The 21,741-nt window shown below is 41.0% G+C and overlaps 1 protein-coding gene across 3 annotated transcripts in view; it reads left to right on the top strand.

The window, feature by feature from the left end:
- Window positions 1-21,741, top strand: part of MINDY3 (MINDY lysine 48 deubiquitinase 3) — a 78,130-nt gene that overhangs the window by 19,848 nt on the left and 36,541 nt on the right. For all 3 annotated transcript variants that reach the window (XM_024208855.3, XM_024208857.3, XM_024208856.3), the window contains 4 exons: window positions 802-875; window positions 1,397-1,476; window positions 11,303-11,373; window positions 13,772-13,852. In XM_024208855.3, the coding sequence (XP_024064623.1) occupies window positions 802-875; window positions 1,397-1,476; window positions 11,303-11,373; window positions 13,772-13,852 (306 nt within the window). The remainder of the gene's footprint in view (window positions 1-801; window positions 876-1,396; window positions 1,477-11,302; window positions 11,374-13,771; window positions 13,853-21,741) is intronic.

The raw sequence follows: 21,741 nt of genomic DNA, 5'->3' as shown, positions 1-21,741 counted from the left end.
CAGCCACCATTCCAGAGGGCATACTTCCATGCTGATGACACTCATTTAAAACAAAAACAAAAAAACACGTTAATTACATTTGTGACTGAACTCTTGGGGGAGAATTATATGTCCCTGCTCTGTTTTACCCACATTCTGCCATATATTTCATGTTACAGCAGTCTCGGATGATGACCCAGCACATGTTACTCATTTTAAGAACACTTTCACTGCAGATCTGACAAAACGCAAAGAAGGTACCAATGTGAGATTTCTAAAGATAGCTACGGCACTCGACCCAAGGTTTAAGAATCTGAAGTGCTTTCCAAATCTGAGAGGGACGGGGTGTGGAGCATGTTTTCAGAAGTCTTAAAAAAACAACACTCAGATGCGGAAACTACAGAACCCAAACCACCAAAAAAGATCAACCTTCTGCTGGTGGCATCTGACTCAGAGGATGAAAATGAACATGCATTGGTCTGCACTGCTTTGGATTGTTATCAAGCAGAACCCATCATCAGCATGGACGCAAGTCCCCTGAAATAGTGGTTGAAGCATGAAAGGACATATGAATCTTTAGCGCATCTGGCACGTAAATATCTTGCGACGCCGGCTACAACAGTGCCATGAGACTGCCTGTTCTCACTTTCAGGTGACACTGCACTTAGTGTCTCTTCTGTCCGTTGCTAGGGCAGCCAACCTTGATATGTTTTATTGTCTGATTGTTTTATTTTGTATCTGCTAGCTTTAAGCTTGTCTTCATTCTTTAACAACATTAATTTTTTATAAATACTCCAATGAGTGCTTCTGCTTTTTCTCTAGGGTATCGAAAACATAAAAAATGAAATTGAAGATTCCACAGAGCCATTGATAGATCCTGTTTATGGCCATGGGAGGTAAGTTGTAAATAGTAATTTTAGTGAGATGTATTTGCAGCTTTTTTTATATTTTCACTAGAATAGCCAGATTATTCAATAGTCTCCGTAGAGTGGACTAACACACTTTCCCATGTTTCTACGAGTGATTATTCTTTTAGAAATAGTTGCTGAAAAGAATTCAGTTGCTATTCTACAATAGATAAAAGCAACAACTATTGCAGTAACTTTCTACTTGAATTCTTGGAACCCCTTTGTTCACACGGTTCGCTGCGATTTGGAACAAACTCTTTTTTAATACTGAATTTCCAGAGGAAGTATTCAATCTCTTAAAATGGCGATAAATTGGCAAACTTGTGTTAAAAATGTTAGTTTTAAACTATTTTGGGTGTCATTGAGATATATATTTAAACTGAATTCAAAGTGTTTAGACAGCAAATGCTTGCTAAGATATGAGTTTTCTCCTTTATTCAGGAATAATTAGATTTGCAGAAATAAATTGCATATCACTTTTTAATAAGGCATATCTTTCCATTACATAGCCAAAGCTTAATTAACCTCTTGTTGACGGGGCATGCAGTTTCTAATGTGTGGGACGGAGATAGAGAATGCTCAGGAATGAGTAAGTTGCTTCCAATTTATAATTTTTTGTTTTTACACAGCATAACTGTTTGGTGCTAGAAACTTGAGTTGAACAGTGTTCCTGGTTCAGTAGGTGAGGTGCTATTTCGCTGTCCTTAGCTTCAATGTAGGCATCAAGTGAAAGTAATATTTAATCCTCCCAAAATCTTTGAGGCTGGTATTGATTAATCCTCAAAATCCTTGTGAGGTTAGTGTTTAATCAGCCAATATTTATACAGCACTCAGGGATGTAAGGCTATACCTTTATCCTTCAGTTATATTTTCTATGATACATCTCTGCACCCAACTATTCCTGGGGAAGAAAATATCTAAATTCCTAAGTGTATGGGGGAAGTAAAGGGAGTGCTTGCATGTATCCCAAAACTCTTCAGATTACGTGGGATGGATAGTCACGTGTAATTGCGTAGTAAACATATTTTGGTTGGTTACATTCCACAGTATTAAGAAAAGCTGAGTTACAGCATTGGGAACACAACTATGCTTTTCCCTTCTCCCTCGCTATCTTTGTCCTCTCTCCTCCTTTTTTTCCTCCTTTGGTCTGTTCACTGTCTTCCTCTGCTGTCTTATCACATTTCTTCTTTAGTCAGTCTCTTCAGGGTTGGCAACAGTCAATCTGTAGCTTCCTCACGTAGAAGGCCTGCACAAGTAAAATGCAAGGACTTTGTCTGGTCCTACATGACTCTTTGAAGTTGACTCCATAGGTATTTTCCTACTATGATTACTAGCCAGTTGCCTAAGCTGCTTCTAGGCAGTAACTACCAGTCAGAGCTGGACAGGGTACTCCATGTATAGCTGATATCCAATGCCTTTTGGACATCCTATGCATTTGCACAGTGGTTGAGGGATACTGGTTATGTCAACAGTTCTATTTACCAGTTGCATGTGTTGCTTGACCCTTTTAATAGGTTAATAATCATTGTAAAGACAATTGATATGACCGTGATAAGATTCTTGTCCCAAAATCAGGCTACACAGAACTAAAACCAATAAGTCCAGTATCTTGTCGGGAGCCTCAGGGTGGATGGCAAGGACACTCACACTGAGGGCAAATTAAAACCTTAGAGACCTTTATTAAAATAATGAATAAAGCCAGAAAAGATCCAAGCCACATAAAAAGATAGAGATAATACAGTATTGGGGATATCTGTGGTATCCTTCTTTGCATAAGCTCTTAGATTTGCATACTCGCACCCTTCTTTGAGGACCTGGTGATAAGAGACAAAGGACCAGCCCTGTCTCTGGCATGGCAATGAGTCCAATGGTCCAGGTTCCTGAATGAGTTGAAGGGTCAAATGGGGAAAAGCAGAAAAGCCTAGAAGAAAGAACTAACGCCACATTGTGGGTTGCCCTATTATAGGCCGTAACCTAATATCGAACCCACTATGGCCAAATCTAACTTCCTTACCCGCATAGTGTTAAAGTGTACTTATTCTATAGGTTAACATGTTGATACGTGTTAATACCATTTTAGCTCATTATCATACCCATCACTTCTTGCTTAAGCAGAATTGCAGCTATTACTTCCAAGTTCCTTGCAGTTACCATTTACTGTTAAGTTCCAACTTCTACCGTTGAGCAAGCTCTCCTTAGTTCCCAAAATCTAAAGGTAACCATTAACCTATTTAACCACGCTTATGCTAACTTGTTTAAGCTAATGTCTTACAAGATACAGGCCTGTAGATTCCTTACAGCTGAATATAATAAAGGCAAGCCAGCCCTGTGGGCTACATGTGGTGAGATTAATCTGTGGAAGGACTACCTTAGATATGATAAATTAAATATTGAAAGCACATACAGTTTAAATTAGACACTTGCATAACTTCTGAATAAAAGTGCACATTTGCATTTTGCAGATATTTTAATGATCTCTGGTTCAGTTGTTTGATATAATTTTTAAAAGGAGCTGCCTGGCCACAAACTGATGACAAATTTTAAAATATAGTAGTAACAGAGTACATCATTTTTTAATCTCTAGGTTTAGAAATAATGTCTCTTGTACCAGAATTATCTAGTCACAGGTCTTAAGTTTATAAGATGAAGCAGATGCAAACAATGCACATGTTAAATTTATCCCAGTAGACTGATCATCTATCTCTTTTCAGTCTCTCAAATGACAGAGAAACTTAAACTTCATAGCATTTCTAATGCTCTACTCTTCTGAACCCTTCCATTGATTCTGCCTCCTGCATTTATGTTCTAATATATCATTGAGCCTGGATAATAAAAGCTATCCACTGATCCTAGAATAATCTTTTTTGGATGCAATACTGTTAAGGTGTGCTTATTTTAAAGATTCAAAAACCTAAGTTGGTGGTGGTCTGATGTTATTTAATATTAGTTTATTGTACACATTTACTGTGTATAAATTAAGACAAAATAAATATCTTAACAGTTGGTATAATTGTGATTTGGTTTCCGTTAACTTGTTTTTGACACCTAGTATCTTGATTAGTTTCAGTGGGAAAAGGCTGAAGTCCTAAATCTTAACACTTTCATTTTTTATTTCAGATTTTTAATCAAATTCATGCTTTTGGTTAGTTATTGAAAAAGATCAAATTACAATATTCAAAACTGTTCTGCAGATGGTATACAGCACTGACTTGTGAAATTCCATAAGCATCCAAGTGCCATATGGGAATATTAAGTAACTGTTTTCCTACCCATTTCATGCCAAGTCAGATTGCCCTTTGTTTTAAAATTGTTTGAACCAGTTCCACTTTACCTTTTTGACTTCCTATCCGCTTACTTCCCACGCTTGCTCTGTTCCTCTAGTCTTCTCTCTTCCATCCTATATTCCTGCATAGTTGGAAGATGCCATTCAGTTGTGAGTACTAACTTTGAGATTCACAGAGTAGTTACAAAATAAACTATCTTAACTTGCTTGATTTCTTTATGAAGCATTTTTGTGGTAGACTTTACCAATTTTAATACCAGTTCCTTTTTGTTGGCTCAAATGCTGTGATCTAGAAAGTAGTAATTCTTCTTCGAGTGCTGTCCCTGTGGGTGCTCCACTTTAGGTGTTTGTGCATCCTGGCGCCACTGATCGGAGATTTTTGGTAGCAGTGCCTGGTTGGGACGCGCATGCACAGTAGCTGCCTTGTGGTACTCTTGGCACTTGCGCATCCTGACCCCCTCAGTTCTTTCTCAGCTGTCTTGGGCTGCAGATGGAGCTCCAACAGCGGTCTCTTAAAACGACCTAAAATAGAGAAATAGAACAATTTAGACAGCAATTAGAGTTTAGTTAGTTATAGTTAGTCAATAGTGTAGCAATAGTCTTAAACTTCAGTTTATAACTATTTAGACTTGCAAAAAAAAAAAACCTCGGGGAGATCCCTCTCCTTCTTTATTTCTGTTTAATTAGAAAATTAGATAAAGACCATGCCAGGCTCGCCTGTATTCAAAAGATGCACTTTTTCAAAGGACACGATGCCCGTCTCAGACGGCCACTCACAGTGCGTCCGTTGCTTAGAGGAGGCACACATTCCCCAGAAATGTGCCCACTGCAACAATCTCAAAGTCAGAGCAAGGAGAAAGAGTGATCTTAGGATAATTTTTAGTCTAACGGAAAAATCCCTTACTCCTCCATCGGATGCTAGAAAGCCCCCAGGAAGGGACTCCCCAGGCACCTCCTCCCTGGATAGAGCAAGTACCCTTTCCTCCAAAAAATCGAGGAAAAGGGAAACATCACCGACTCGGGGAGAACTGTTAAAGAGAAAACGGTCTCCAGCGAGATTACTACTCTCGGTGCCGATGGCCAGCAGGGTGAGCGCATTCGATGCTCCAGGCACCTCCGGCACCGCCCGCATGGGGAGTATGAACGGTAAAGGCAAGGAGTTCAAGTGGTAGGCATAAGACAGCCTCCTCCTCCACGGCACCGACCACTCCCAGGAAGGACACGGTGCTGACAGCACCGAAAACGACAATGCCACCCCGGTACAGACTCCTAGGGAGCTAGTACCTGCAAGACCTAAACTGACAACATCAGCACCGACCAAAGCCACTCACAAGAAGGTGGCACCAATGCTGGTGCCTGAACATATCTACTCGGCACTGACGACCTCGGCTCCAGACATGCCGATAACCTCCACACCAGGGTCTCCTATTCCTGGCACCGAAAAACTAGGACTCAGTGTCTGTGTCGCACTTCTCAAGCGATGAGAAGGACGACATGGAGGAGGGAGTATTCTACTCTGGACACTCCTCCCCTTCCGGTACTGAACCCCAACCATCCCACACAGGTACCAGGGACCATCCTCACAGAGACCTACCCCCATGACTGGCTAACCCATGGATGTGCCCACCCTTTCCATTCCCGATGCAATGGGCACACTGGGACCCATGGTCGGCATACAGATCACAACTGCAAAGGATTCACACATCTCAAAGAAAGCAGATACGACCCCCTACGGAGACGGCCACAGAACCCTCAGAGGCACCTGAGGACACAATAATGGAGTTGGAAGACACCACACAGGATCTCTCACCAGAACATAACTCCTCTTCATCCCCAGATGAGTCTTCCCCACACCTGCCCACAGTAGCAGACGACTCAAAACAATTCCAAGAATTGTTTAGAAGGGTAGCACAAAGCCAAAACCTCACACTCGAAGAGGTGACTGAGAATCAACACCAACTATTAAAGATTCTACACCCAGCATTCACAACAAAAATAGCAGTACCAGTGAACAACACATCGATGGAACCCATGGAAATGATATGGCAAACACCAGCCATACCACCTCTGAGCAAAATAACCAACACAATATTATGTCCCCAACAAAGGCATAGACTTTTTATTCTTCCACCCACAACCAAATTCATTGGTGGTGGACGCCATAAATCAGGGGGGTAAATTTAAGAACACATCTCAAGACAAAGAAGCCAAGAGATTAATCTTTTTGGCTTAAAAGTATACTCGTCTGCGACACTCCGCACGGCGAACTGTACCTCCCCCTATTGGTGAAGTACGACCACGACAACTACCAAAAACTCAGCGAGTTCCTACTAAATATTCTGGAGGAAAAGAAAGAAGCTGTTCCAAGCCATCATGATGGAGGGACAACTAGCAGCCTGAACAGCACTACAAGCTTCCCTTGATACAGCAGACACAGCAACCCATACAACAGCTACTGCCATAGTCATGAGGAGAGCCTCCTGGCTACAAGCCTCAGGAATCCCATGGGAACTGCAAACCACAGTAAAGGATCTCCCTTTTGACAGGGAGAAATTTATTTTAATCAAAAACTGATGATATCCTGCACTCAATGAAGGACTCCCGTGCCACACTCCGTACTTGGCCAAATATACACACCCAAATAGACGCAGACAATTCCAACCGTATAACAGGAACCTTGACAACCTGAACCAACTACCACAATGTCCATTCGACAGCTCCAGGCCTTGCCACCAAGCACAGAGATGTCGGCTACCACAAAACCAGGCCTCATGGTAGTCCCCATGTCCTACAGTGGGGACTACCAGACAGACCTGTTCGCAACAACAAAAAACCGCACATGCCGAAGCTTTTGCTTGTGAGCAGGACTAGGACCACACTCCCTAGGAGATGCCTTCCTCATCCAATGGAATGCTCCCCTTCTGTACACATTCCCGCTATTATCCAAAGTAATACACAAGATACAGACAGAGCTGGGATCATACTGATTGCCCTGACATGGTCCAGACAGACATGGTTCCCATACCTGAACCACCTAATATGGTGCCCGCCATACAACCTTCCCATTCGACAGGATCTCCTGTCTCAGGACAAGGGTCGAATCTTTCATCCAAATCTACCAAAACTCCACCCGAAGGCCTGGCTCCTTGATGGCTCCAATGCGACAGACTAGCCTGTTCAGAAGAGGTTAAAGGTTAAAAATGTATTACTAAACAGCAGGAAAATCACCAAACGCACTACTTACCTGCATAAATGGAAGAGGTTCACTTCGTAGCGTCATGACAAACACAGACCTGCACTTACAACACCAATCCATGAGATCCTTGAGTACTTGCTATACTTGAAACACTCAGGGCTGTCCATTAGTTCACTCAAGGTACACCTCACGGCCATATCCGCCTTCCACCATAAGATTGACAGTTTCACAGCCTTCATGCATCCAATTACAAAACACTTTCTTGCAGGAATTCAGAACATGAAGTCCGCATGGGATCTAAACTTAATCCTCGGAGGATTTACCAGAGCCACCTTCGAGCCCCTTACTACCTGTTCACTACTACACCTATCAATGAAGGTAGCATTCCTAGTTGCGATCACCTCAGCACATGGAGTGGGTGAGATTGGGGCCCTCATGGCCCAACTATGTGACCACACCCTAAATTCGTACCAAAGGTACCCTTATCATTCCATGTCAGTCAACTTACACATCTCCCTGCGTTCTACCTAAACAACTATGCAATAACGAAAAGCTCTGAGAATGATGCAATACTCGGCCTTATGATATCATCAACTGTGCAACCTACTCCGGAACCCAACCTTCCATAACTGGGTACTGCTCTATAGTCACCTAAAGTGGAGCACCCACAGGGACAGCACTCTTAAGAAGAGGAGAAGGTTATTCACCTTGTGCAGTAACAGAGATTCTTCGAGATGTGTGTCCCTGTGGATGCTCCACTACCCAGCCTCCTCCCCTCTACAGAGTTCTCTATATGAGCTTTACATAGAGAAGGAATTGAGTGGATCGGGATGAGTGAGCACCAATGGTACCACAAGGAGGCCACTGTGCACGCACGTCCCAACCAGGCACTGCTACCAAAAGTCTCCGATAAGCAGCGCCAGGACGCACCAACACCTAAAGTGGAGCACCCACAGGGGGACACATCTTGAAGAACCTCAGTTACTGTACAAGGTGAGTAACCTCCTCTTTCATCTGAATGAAGCAGCTGCAAAGAGAGAAAATACATGTTATTAGTATATACAATGCTGTGCCTTTTCGAAAACAATCTGTGTAATGTCAGAACTTCTGCATTATTTCATATGAACACAAGGTGGCATTTAAGTTACATTAAGCTTGAAGTAGCACCACTAGGTATAGCACAATAAAGGACAGAAAAAAGTGCTCTTATAAAAGTTGCAGTGCACTAAAAACTAACTACCCAATAAAGTAATTCCAAAAATTCTTTTAGCAAAGGACTAATTTTCTGACAAGAAGCCCGAGTCAGCATAGCAGGTTACGTGAAAGCCCTCAACTATCAGAGGATCTCTTCTGTTTCCTTTCTGACATAATGTCTCAAAATAGTAGGCAGTTCTCTGTCCTGCACTGGACCTTTCACTCAATGCTTGTTTCAGGCATTTACTTTATAAAATCAGCTTCTCTCTAGATTCGGGTGACCAGATGTCCCGATTTTATAGGGACAGTCCCAATATTTGGGGCTTTTTCTTATGTAGGTGCCTATTACCCCCCCCCCCACCCCCCATCCCGATTTTTCACACTTTCTATCTGGTCACCCTACTCTAGATACTATATTGAAGCTGGAAGGGAAAAAATCTCTGCCTGAAAAATGTAGTTATCCTTAATCACCCACTAGTAGAGAAGCAAGATACACTGCATTTCAAAAAGCCCTTATCTGATGGACTGTTATAAGACTGATTTCAGTGTAAATTAATTTTTTTTTCACAAAGGGAATTTGATATATGGTATTAACTGGGATTATTGTAGTGATATGACCTTTTGATAGGCTAGATATTTACCTCTGTTTGCTTAGGGTCTAATTCAGCTAAAATTATCTGATGCATGGAAGCTTTTTAGCTCTAAAGAGAGGCTACACACCTTCTATTAGATTTTGGACTTGCCACTTTTACTTCTTCCCAAGGAAAGTGTGATTCTGCTCAGTATATTGCCATATATAGCAATGGGGCTGTAAGTGAATAAGTATGCTGCCTGAGCTCCAAAATGTACCAGTGCATGAGCAAGTTCTTTCCTGTCTGGCTGAATGTCAGCCTGGAAAGAATTTTAACAGCCTGTGGTCCAAAGGTACCTCCAAAATAGAGGTTAATCAGAAAGATCCTTTAGTGATAAACTTTTGATTCTACAAGGTGTAGTATCTTCAGAATACATTTCTTGGGCAACTCGGAGCAAAGAAGTCTGTTTGTAGACAACATTGGGAAAGGAAGATCGTGCATAATAACCAGCTTATATGAATGAAACACACATCATGCCAAACTTACCCAATATCTTCTTTTTTTGACTTATTGGAATGGATAGATAAAGGAAATGCATGGAAAAACTAACACTTCTTTCATGCAATTCCTGTAGTCAGTTTACTGCACAGGTGTTGAATTCAAGTTCTTGAAAATGCATTGCACATGGTGTCCCAAGTAAATAAGAGAGCATACAGTGCTGTCATAAAATGCGGGATTGAGTCTAATTGAAACATTATAAAAAAAGTTCATTTTCTTTCTCTTCAGAATGTTTCCCAGTGTTACCCCAGAACTTGGCCTGTAGGTAAATGCATCACAGTTTGTAATCATAACATGAGTTACTATTACTAACAAATATATATTTAAGAGCTACAGTTCCCCAAAATCAAAGTAGCTTCAGTGAAATTCTCTGAAAAGTGACTTTGGATATGTCTACACAGCAGTTAAACACTGGCCGCTGACTCGGGCTTGTGGGGCTGTAAAATTGCAGTGTAGATGTTTGGGCTCAGACGGGAGCCTGGGCTCTGAGACCCTCCCCCCTTGCAGGGTTCCAGAGCTTGGGCTCCAGCTTGAGCCCAAATGCATACACCACAATTTTACAGCCTTGCAGCCTGAGCCTCCCGAGCCCAAGCCAGCTGAATCAGGCCAGCTGCGGATGTTTGTTTGCTGTGTAGACGTTACCTTAAAGACTTTACCAAACAGATCTGCTCACTGTATGTTCAGACATATGCTTGCTTTAGTGTCACAAATGTTTATTGCTTTTATTCATGTTAGAGTGAAAGCTGGATTCTACTCCTTTTGATCTACAGATTTGTTTACTAAATTTTAATCAGACCTGTGTAAACCTAGGGATGTTGTATTTTTGTCTGCAGAATGTTTATTACTGGTGGTTATTCTTGAGTAGAAAAGAACTCAGCTTGACTTTCAGATCCAAGAGAATGTCCAGCTCAGGCAAATAGTTTCCTATTCAGAGTGGAACTACATTTCTAAAGATGCTGAAGTCCAAGTTTTAGTTCTATATAGATTATACTTCTCAAAGATTCATCGGCTTTGGTATTTTTCATTCTTATTGTGAGGCTTTCTTTAAAAATAGTACGTCTTCAGATGATTAGTACTGATACTTGAGTGCTGGTACTGGTGGTTGCTCGCAATGTAATTTAAAAATGAAGTTCTCCACAGGGAAATGAAATGATGAGAGAGTCATTTATTAATAACTAATATTTTGAAACCAGTTGATTTTTGCATTGTCCACAGTGTCAATATGATTAGAGAAAAGTGGAAATTTTTGCTCCTATCATTTTCCAAAACGGCAGTTTCGGGATGTTATTTTTTCTAGAGCACACTGGAATACTTCAGAAGAATTTGCTTTATTGTAAATCTAAACTTTTTTAAAAGGACTGTCAACAGCAGACTTCTAGTAAAATTAACTATTCATTTCGGTTGTATTCATTTATGGAAAAAACAATTTGGGATTTGGCTAAAGTCATCCTGGAATTTTTTTTAAAGCTTCCAGTTGACCTGACCTCATTGCTTTTTCAACGCTTGTTTAAGTTGTATGTCTTTGTAAAATAAGGTATCTTATACCATGTCATTTTTGAAAAAATAGAAAATAACTTGTCTAATAAAATGTTTGGGTTTTGTTTTTAAACAGAACTACTTGGTATACGTAAACAGACAACTGTAGGTTTTTTGACATTAATGGAATCTCTAAGATACTGTAAGGTAAGCTGCCTTTTTCCCCATCATTTTTAAAATGTGCTTTCTCTTGTGAGTTGCTCCTTAGCAGTATTCCATTAACACATCATCTTCTTCTGAAAATATTGCATGTAGGCACTTCATCCTAAATTGTTGAAGAGTACAGTCTAAGAGTTATTGGTTTGTAGTATTTCTAGCCTCAAAAAATGAAACCAAGGCTAAAAGTCTGTAATAAAATAACATTCTCTTTTTTGTTAGGCATGTAAATACATGTCTTGTGATGAGTAAACATTAAGAATGAACAGTTCATGCTCTTCATTAATAAAATAATTAATTTATGTATTTTTGCCCTTTTCTTAGCCAAAAGAATGTTTAAATCTGAGATTCCAACCTTGCTCAAAAATACCATGCATTTTATAAAGTCCTGAACGCTTTAATTTGTACCAGAATTATAAGAAAAAGAAAAAAGTAGATACTAGCTACCCCGTTTGTTAAATTAAAAAAATCCCATATTTCAGTCATATGGAAAGTAAAGACAAAAACGGAATAGCCAAAATGTGTAATTTTGGCAGATGTAGCATTTTAGTGACGTATTTTAAAGCTACATTGGTGTGGTTCATTATTTGTGCATTGGTAGGAAGCTCTTAGATTTGCTTTTTATAAAGGAACTGCTTTGCAGCAAATTTAATGTAAGTAGAAGCTGGCACTGTTTTATACTTTAAATTTAAATCCAAGTTGACTTATGATTTTATGTATTGTAACTTCCTTGTTCCAGTCTGTGCTGTGACTCCTAGATTATAAAAAAAAAAAAAAAAAAAAAAAAAGTGCTTGGATATTTACTTATTACTATTTCTCTGTGCCAAAAACATTGACATCCAAGGGCAGGATGCTAACTTCATGTGTGCATCACTGCATATATCAAAATCTACTTAACTGCAAACTGGCTATTTTGATATGTGGTGATACAGAAAATAAGTCTTCAACACTAAGATTTTATTTAAGGGGCATTAGTATGCTTTTCACTACACTTGTAATATTTTGGATGCTTTGTTAATGTTTTCTGTTTATTTGGCATGCACTCTTGTTCTGGTAACATTTGTCAAAGGCTGGCTTCTTGGTGTTTGTTTTCATACTACACTGAATCCTTTTGACTTGGCTAATGCTGTATAGAGAATTGTATAGAATTTGCATATATTTAAAAGAATATTGACTACAAACCATGAACGTCTCTTCAAAGTTTAATCACTCAAATAAAAATAGATTAAAAAGATGCAGTGGTAGACTAAGGGAAGCATAAGTGCACCCCATGTAGTGCATGTGGTGGTGTAGGGAGAGCTTTCACTTCTGAAGTGAGGGACCATCATGTTAGGTTGGCTTAATAAGGATAAAGAAATGCACCTGATTGGTCTGTTTTATTTTTGTCAGGTGACATAAATGAGTTTATAATCACAGGATCCACAGCCAAGTGCATAAACCAAATGGACTTCTACCTTAAGGGCCTGAATATACAAGCAAACACAAGAGTACAGTTACTTGCATGAACATTTGAAGGATTAGTCTCTAAGATTGTAAGATGGGATATTGCTGCCTTCTCCAACTGACACTTTCCCTTATTGAAATCTGCTCCCAATGTGCCAGGAGCAGCTATATTGTTTTCCAAATTACGCAGTGGAGTTTTGACATCCTGAGTATCCGATACTACTTTTTCCAGGACAGTTTGGAGTAGGGTGTTTGAGCAGTACAATCTCTGGAGATGAAACTGCCACATCTATTAAATTGGGCCAAATTGTGTGACACATTCTCTGAGGGGGCAAGTTTAAAAACTCATTTAATATGCCACCTAAGATGTAGAATTATGATGTCTACAAACAAATTATTTTGCATTAATCAACTTAAACACCTAACCCTTTCTTGTCACTTAATCCTCCTTTTTCAAAACAAGTTGGTAATTGTAGCTTTAAAAAAAAAAAAAAAAGGTTCTCCTAAAAAGGTTCTTTTCATATTAAAAAAACCCCCTTCCATTTTTTAACCCTCTTTTTCCCTTGCTTTCCCCCCTTCCCCCCCCCCCCCCCCCTTTCCCCCCCCCCCCCCCCAAGCATAAACAGTGACTTAGGCCTCAGAGTTACAGCATATCACCAGCTCTTGACTTCAGTGGTGGTTGAAGGCACTTGGCACTACACAGGATTGGGCCTAGTGCCATCTAATTTCCACTGATGGTTGGATTTACATGGCTAAATCACAGATCACCAATTATTAAATGGGGGATATGGTAATCAAAAACAGATTTAGTAAAGTTTTTAAATACTACCTTCAAATTGTGACTGAATGTTAATTTTTTAATATTACAAATTGGGGGGGGGGTAATTGGGGCTTCACTATAGCTGTAAGCTAGTTTGTTTATTTGTTTTTACTGCATCTTTTCTAGGTTGGCTCCTACTTGAAATCTCCAAAGTTTCCTATTTGGATACTTGGCAGTGAAACACATCTCACAGTCTTTTTTGCCAAGGTATGATAGCTTTGGTTTTTGTTATATGACCCCAGGCAGATAAATACCATATAAGTCCAAAGTTCAGATCTTGCTACAGTGTGAGTTTCAGCTGCCTTTAATACAAAAATTGAATCACTGAACATTTAAAACAAGCCCTTCCCTTAAAAACAAGTTTCACAGTTTGTGCTATCTTTATAGTGTCTTCAAGCTTAAACTTGCATTTTAAAAAAGAGAGGTTGTTTAAGCTACTAATATATTTTAGGCTTTACAGTGCTATAGATGTTATGTCTGAGATGTTAAATTGCTATAGTTGTGAGGAGGTTTGTTTGAATAAAATGTATGGGGTTTCTTTGCAACTCCACCTGTTTGGGAATATTTTTACCCATTTTTAAACCATATGAGGTACAGAAATCTGTACTGTAAGCTCGAGTATACATACACCTCTACCCCAATATAATGCGACCCGATATAACACGAATTCGGATATAACGCAGTAAAGCAGTGCTCCGGGGTGGAAGGGCTGCGCACTCCAGCGTATCAAAGCAAGTTCGATAGAACGCGGTTTCACCTATAACGCGGTAAGATTTTTTGGCTCCCGAGGATAGCGTTATATCGGGGTAGAGGTATACTAAATGTTTAGAATTAGTACATCATATCAGGAAAACTTTAATGTTTAGGATTTAAGCTTTAACTATAAACCATTACACTTAAAGTATAAAACATTTGAGTTAACAGTTCCTAATGAACTCGTAAATCATATGTTGAATTTTCTCTAGACACATATTTCCATAGTTGTGGTTGAGACATTGTCCCTTGTAAGTCAAACTTTTTACCTCCTTCTCTGAAAAGCTGCTTTCTGCATAAGTGAATCTTTGATTTTAGGAAATGGCTTTTAATTTGTGGAAAGCTTTTTTGCAGTTTTGCCCATTCCTAATTCAACACCTTACAATGAAGTCTTCTTTTAGATCGTAATTCTGAAACAAGGGACAAAGTTTAAGTACAGAATTCTTTAGCTATTAAAAAATGGTCTCTGTATTATAGTTTCCAGGAGAGTTCTGTCTGCTCTCTGCTCAATCTTTGTGTTCAAATCCTCCTAAAAACTCAATTGTGATGTGAAGCCTGCATGAGGTGAAGGGCAGAATAGCCAACTTGTCAATAAATAAGAAGCTGGTTTATCAAGATATGTAGAAGTGCCATTCTGACCAGCTAAATGATCTTTTTTTCATCTTGCCTTTGGTCTCCCTCTTTATCTGCTCTCTATTTGACCTTCACTTGTCATTACACATGTGATTTTTGTGAACTTAGAAACAGGGACTCTTTGCTTGTTTGAGGAGTCTCATGTTGTTGGGCATTCATAAAAGTACTACTTCCGTTAAACTATCATAAATTTTTCCTAAATTAGAATAATAAAAACATAGGACTGGAAGGGACCTCAATAGGTCATCTAATCCAGTCCCCTTCACTGAGGCAGAACTAAGTATTATCTAAACCAGGGGTTCTCAAACTTCATTTCACTGTGACCCCCTTCTGACAATAAATTATTACATGACCCCAGGAGGGGGGACTGAAGCCTGAGCCTGCCTGAGTCCCACTGCCCCAGGGAGGGGGGCGGGCGGGACAAAGCCAAAGCCTGAGCCCCACTGCCCCAGGTGGGGAAGGGGTTAAAGGTAAAGGATTCTGCCCCAGCTAGGGGGCCTGTAACCTGAGCCCTCTTTCAACACATCTGCCTCCCACTTCTGTCTCAACCTACAAGTTTATAAATCTTTGCTATACAAGGCAACTCCTCCTCCCTTTTTTCCCTGTTGACCTTCCATAGCAAATGTAGGTATTATACTTATTCTGAAGATCTAATATGTGTAGCCCTTGTGATTTCATCATAAGTAATGTAATTTTGGCCCCTGCTGGAGCCATTCTTGTGTTGAGACTAGACACTTCAGCCTTCATGTGAATTTCAGCCCTGTGTGTGGTAAAACAGCTGATTGCCTTCTCCCACTTCCCTGTTTCCTGGGGGAAAGCAGCCAATGAAGAAGCAAGCAGTCCCTCTCTTCCCCCACCCATGACTGAGATGAGTTTGTGGGGCTGGGGAGCAGGAACAGGTTGGCTCTGCACCTTCCTGTCCACACCACTCCTGTGACAAATGAGTCTGCTCCTCTTGGCTCCTTCCCCTCCCATCCCTTCATCCCTGTAACACTTGGTGTGGAAAAGGTGGTGAAGACCCCCTGGATTGGGGGAGGGAGGGCACAGGGGTGGCGGTAATGAAGGAAAAGGGTGTTCACAGCTTCAAGAATTCGCTCCTGTTGGCATACCCCTGGGAGAGGGGGAAGAGGACCCTGCTGTAGCTGCTCCCCAGGCCTAAGAGGGGTGAAGGTGAAGATCCCCTGGAGCTGCAGGAGGAGCAGAATTTCACTATGTGGCTTAGGGCAGACTTGATGTGAGGGTGGAGGGTGCATGATTAATTGATGAGCTTTAAGACAGGCAGATCTGAGCACAGAAGGGGACATAACTATTTTGGAGTTTGGGGAGAAGCTGTAAGATTTACTTCATCAGGCAGCCAGTGAGAGTGTCTGTAGTGGGGACCAAAATCGCATTATTCTATGAATTTGGGAGAGTTGGCACCACTTACTGCTGCATGCACACTGGGAGTTGACGGGGGAGTTAAATCAAGATAGACCCAAAACCAAACATTTAAAAAAAAAAAAAGATTTTTGGGAGGTCTGAGTGATGACTTTTGAACTCTGGGGGTTGGCAGTACTGGGGTCTTGACTCCTTGGTATGAGATTGAGGAAACTTTAGTAGCTCATAGAGTTTTTTAACTCTTGAAACCACAAGCAGAAAAGTAGAGTATGGTCCAAGTCCCTATTCACATTCATGAAGTGCCTTGAAATTAAGAAAAAGAATCTTGAACCTGAAGCAGTAGAAAAAGGAGTCATTGGAAGGATTTATAGACAGGGAAGATGGGAACAGAGCCATAGGCAAAAACGACTATCACAACTTCATTTTGTATGGGCTGAAGTGGGTGATATGTGGATGTTTAGGAGGCTGGAGAGGAGAATCTAGGGTCTGGATGAGAGGGACAGAAAGAAAAGATCTTGTGAAAGTGTCAGGATTAAGATGCTGAGTGGATGTGAGAGAAGAGGTAAAAATTGGCTGATACTCGAAATCAGAGACATGAGAGACAGGTATGTTGAGCACTGGCAGAGAATCGTGGGAGTTTTGTAGAAAGATCATGAGGAGTTTTAGCTGTTGGTAGTATTCAGAACTTCTACTAACAAGTTTGAATTGGATCAGGCTACTGAGGCACTTGCTACCTCTTGCAAACTTTACAAGTCCCCTGTTCGGATCAGAAGTAGGCAGGGCTTCATGAGGGATCACTGTCTAGGTATATGAAGAGGAAATACTGTCTCCAGCATTCTGAAGCATTCTTAATCAAGATTTACAAACTTCAACACAGAGGTCATTAAACTGAACAGGTACTACATATTTTACTTATGAATCTTTGTGGCATTTGCACTTAAAGAGAATCAAGTCAACATGGTGAAAATATTTCTAACTGGTTTCAGAAATCAAAAACAAAGCTGTTGTGAATATTTGTAAGTTTTCTAAGGTTGCTAACTAACCTTATCACAAAGTGCACACTGTAAGTATAAACATCTAAGATTATTGTTCATGGTTGGGTGATGTAGACCAGGATTCTCAACCTTTTTCTTTGAGGCCCCCCGTAACATGCTATAGAAACTCCAGGGCCCAGCAGGGAGGTGGGCCTCAGGGCTCCACTGGATGCTGGGGCTTCATCCCCGTAGTTCCACTCCTGGCTTCAGCCCTGCCAGGGCTCGGGGTTTCAGCCCTGTGGGGGGCCACAGAGCCCTGGTTGAGAACGGCTGATGTAGACCATGAAAATGTAACTGTATATATGCCCTTAGGAGAATAAGCAAATTATTATTTCTATTTACAAAAAGATTTCTTATCCATTTTCTTTTGAAGATGGATTTTAGTTGTTATACTTAAAGTTCCAACTTCCTGGAAGTCCAAACCAGACCTTAGAGGTGTGTTACATATCGTCACATGGCACATGTTAACACTGAATGGCACTGGATACAGCACAGCACTTGTCAAAGAACTCACCCATTTCAAGATCAAAATCGCTGACATCACAGGACCATCTGTTGCAAAGTGATTAAGTTACTGTGGAAGGATCAACCTTTCTCCACTCCAGTGGTCCACACTGAATTCAGGGTGTGGTGTTTTGTTAGAGGTTGTCAGACCGCTTTAAGCACACGGAACCCCATCTCTCCACACTTACTCTACGCTTGGCTCCAACATTGTCGTGGACACCTATCCGTCATTATGGCCTTCCCACCATCAGAAGGAGCATTACCTGCGGAAAAGGATGCATTCTACCACCAGCTAGCAGCAAAGCCAGTCAACTCTGCTAGTGCTCGGAGACTTCAATGCTGTGACTGGCTGTAAATTAAATGGGTGTGAAACTGTGCCAGCGCCCTTCAGTTCAGGTTCCCCAAATGCCAATACCATCCAGCTTTTTGACATTGTGTGCCCATGAGGGCTTGTCTGTCATGGGTTTCTGGTTTAGGCACCTTAACCTTCACTGGCCTTGATTTTCAAACAATGGATGTGCCATGAAGGAAATTAATCACATCCTCATCAGAAACCACTCCATAGGGAAATCTCCCTAGGTCTAGAAGCACCAGCAAACTCAGACCATAGACTACTTGTGCAGCTCACTGCATTTTCCAACTCCTCACAAGCCAGATGTCCACCAACAGTACAACATCCAACATCTATCTGAGGATCCTGTTGAAGCAGCGAAATACACAAGGCCATCGAGGATCACATATGTAACCTCAGTACCCTATCAGATGATGTGGAGATCATCTGGACTTGGTTTACCTAATGCTGTATTACATGCCGTGGCTGGAAAAATCAATGTCAGACACTTGTGCAAGAAACCTTGGCTTTCTGAAGAGGCCTCTGATATATTAGCAAAGAAGACGGGAGCATGCAAGCAAGAAGATGTCTAGGAAAGTAAAAGGCTGAAAGGCATTTTCTGGGCCATGGCCACATGTGACCATGAGATCCACATCAACTACCTGGCTGATGAAGCAGAGGACAGCCTAAAGTACAACAATCTGCCTCCTGCTTTCAGAGCCATTGCATCTGTCTGGCAGCCATAAACAGCCTTCTGATATACCCATCCCAAAACCAAATGGCTGTTCCTGCTCATTGATGGGCAAGGTCCTGGACAGAGAGAAAACACATTATGAAAGTGTGCTGACCCACACACCTGCTCACAACTGTCCAGAGCTATGTGATCTAGCAAACAGTGTGGCTGCAGACTTGGGACAAACACTGATACTCCATCACCTGAAGTAGGCTATCCAAAAGTTATGGAATAGACATGCTACTGGACTTGATATTCGATTCAAGCTGCTCAAAGATGCCTTGGAATCAGTGCACATGTGCCTGCATCAACTGCTTTTAAAACTGGGCATGAGGCAAAATGCCAGCAGAATGGAAAGATGGAAAAAATCTTGCACCGAATGTAGCAGCTGCAGGCTGATCTCATTGTTGTCAGTTCCCGGAAAGATTTTTGCTCATGTTCTGCTTGGTAGGATGCAGCCACTCCTTAACAAACATTATCCACAGCAATCAGATTTCATTGTTGAGCAGTCCACAATGGAAGCTGTCCTTACCCTTTGGCTTCTGGCTGAGCTGCACTGAGAATTTAACCACACACTTTCTGTGGTACACCTCTACCTCGATATAACGCGACCTGATATAACACGAATTCGGATATAACGCGGTAAAGCAGTGCTCCGGGGGGGTGGGGGGCGGGGCTGCACGCTCCAGTGGATCAAACAAGTTCAATATAACACGGTTTCACCTATAACGCGGTAAGATTTTTTGGCTCCCGAGGACAACGTTATATCAAGGTAGAGGTGTATATAGCAACATCAAAGTGGTATTTGAATCAGTCTACAGGTTAGCACTTTGTCTCACGCAGAGCCGACTTGGCATTCCAGATGTGCATAATCTTCACACCAGTACTGACAAGAGTTTGCATTGGTACATGGCTTTGTCTGTGTTTCTATCCAACCTCGGGTGTGCATGCATTCTCGCCCCGGCATTATTTTGTCAAGCTATCAGCTAGATATTAGGATTTGCTGCTCCACATGTCCAAATCTAGGTTGCCCAAGAAGTGTTCACTGACCAAGATTATGCCAACAACGCAAACGTGCTTATGGAGAGAATTTTTAATGCTTATTATAGAATTTCAGCCCTGCCCACCAGGGTCTCAGAGTCTGCCCACACTATCGGGTTGAACATCTCATGGCAGAAGGCCAACGTCCAGAACCTTGGAACTGGGCCACCAGAACCCCAGTGCAAATTGGCTCAGGTATGGGTTCAGGTACCATGGAGTATTGACACATTCATCTACCTACTCTGCAAGCGGAGTTCAAACAGTCTCAGAAAACTGGACATTCTTTGACAAATAGGTCTCACCGCCTCCTGCACAAAGTTCATGTCTTTGCATTGAGACAAAGTTCAAGACCTATCAAACCTGTGTACTTCCCATATTGCTAATAGACATCAGAAACCTGGACACTCTCTTACAGGCAGACTTGGCAGCTAGAAACATTCCATGTGTGCTGTCAGCACCAAATCCAGACCATAAAATGGCTTGATTTTGTACAAAATCTCATAATCTCAGAGATCTGACTATCCTTCTATCACTCATTATGGTCAAAAGTGGTGTGGCATACTTTTCAGCCTTGTCGCCAGGATGGACACACAACACCCTAACACACTGCTCTCAAACTCTCCATTGATGCGTGAAGAGGTGCACGCACTGTCCCTACCTGGTGCCACCTGCGGGGCTGCCCCAGAGATTTGTTGATTTGATGGATTGAGCCAGATCTGGGAACTTCACTAACCTACTACGACACCATCAACTGTGGTCACTCTGGCTGTCACAGAAGTCCTCGGTAGACTTGATTTGATGACTTGAAGTGGTTAATTACAAATGAAATGAATTGCATTCATTGATTTTGGGGGATGGGAGAGTAGTGCTTTGATTAAATCACTTGTCTTTCATGTGTGCAAGTTCAAGATGCCTTTAAAGAATAAGATTTTTGGATCTTTACTTGGATTCCTTCTCCAAAGCTGTACATTTTAGTACAGTCACACTGAGCTAGAATAGAGATGGAATATCCCTTTTACTGTATCTTCCCACAGCCTTTCCAAGCCTAGATGAAAAGGCTTGTAAATAAAGTCAAAATATACCAGATTTCCCCCCACCCCCCAGCTGTTCCTATTTGATCTTCACAGGAACAAAGTTCATTCTAAAAATTCTAATTAAAACTTTTGCTCCAGTTTGTATTGTACGAGGCCCTTTCCAAAATAAATAAACAAACAAAACACCCTTTATAGATGAAACAAGATAATTTCCCATGACAAGCTAAACATTCAAGTAAATATAATTGAGGCACTTTAGAAATTTTCCAAAGTTATAGGGAAAATGCAATTAAGTGTGTGCTGAAATGTAACCACCTATTTTAACATTTTAGTCTATTTAAAATCTGGCTAGAAAAGTGACTACAAAAATCTTTTTTTTTTTTCTTTTTCTTTAATTCAGTGTGGGTGCTCTGTCTTCAAATCATATTCTCTACTTAACTGTCGTCATTACATATATTCTGCATTTTCCAAAGCAACAAAATAGTAATTTTCAATTCAAGTTTTTATTGGTGATACATGAAGGAGAGCATAGTTTAATTTCAGATCAGTTAACAGTGTAGCCAGTTAAAAATACATCTTCTGACTTGTAAAATGGGCAAATTTGATATTGAAGTACATTGAGAATAAATATTGGAACTCCACAATGTAATTTATGG

Source organism: Terrapene carolina, unplaced genomic scaffold (genome assembly GCF_002925995.2).
Source record: "Terrapene carolina triunguis isolate 2854851 unplaced genomic scaffold, T_m_triunguis-2.0 Scaffold84, whole genome shotgun sequence".
In the NCBI taxonomy this organism is placed as follows: Eukaryota; Metazoa; Chordata; order Testudines; family Emydidae; genus Terrapene; species Terrapene triunguis.
This window is presented reverse-complemented; position numbering and strand designations above follow the sequence as displayed.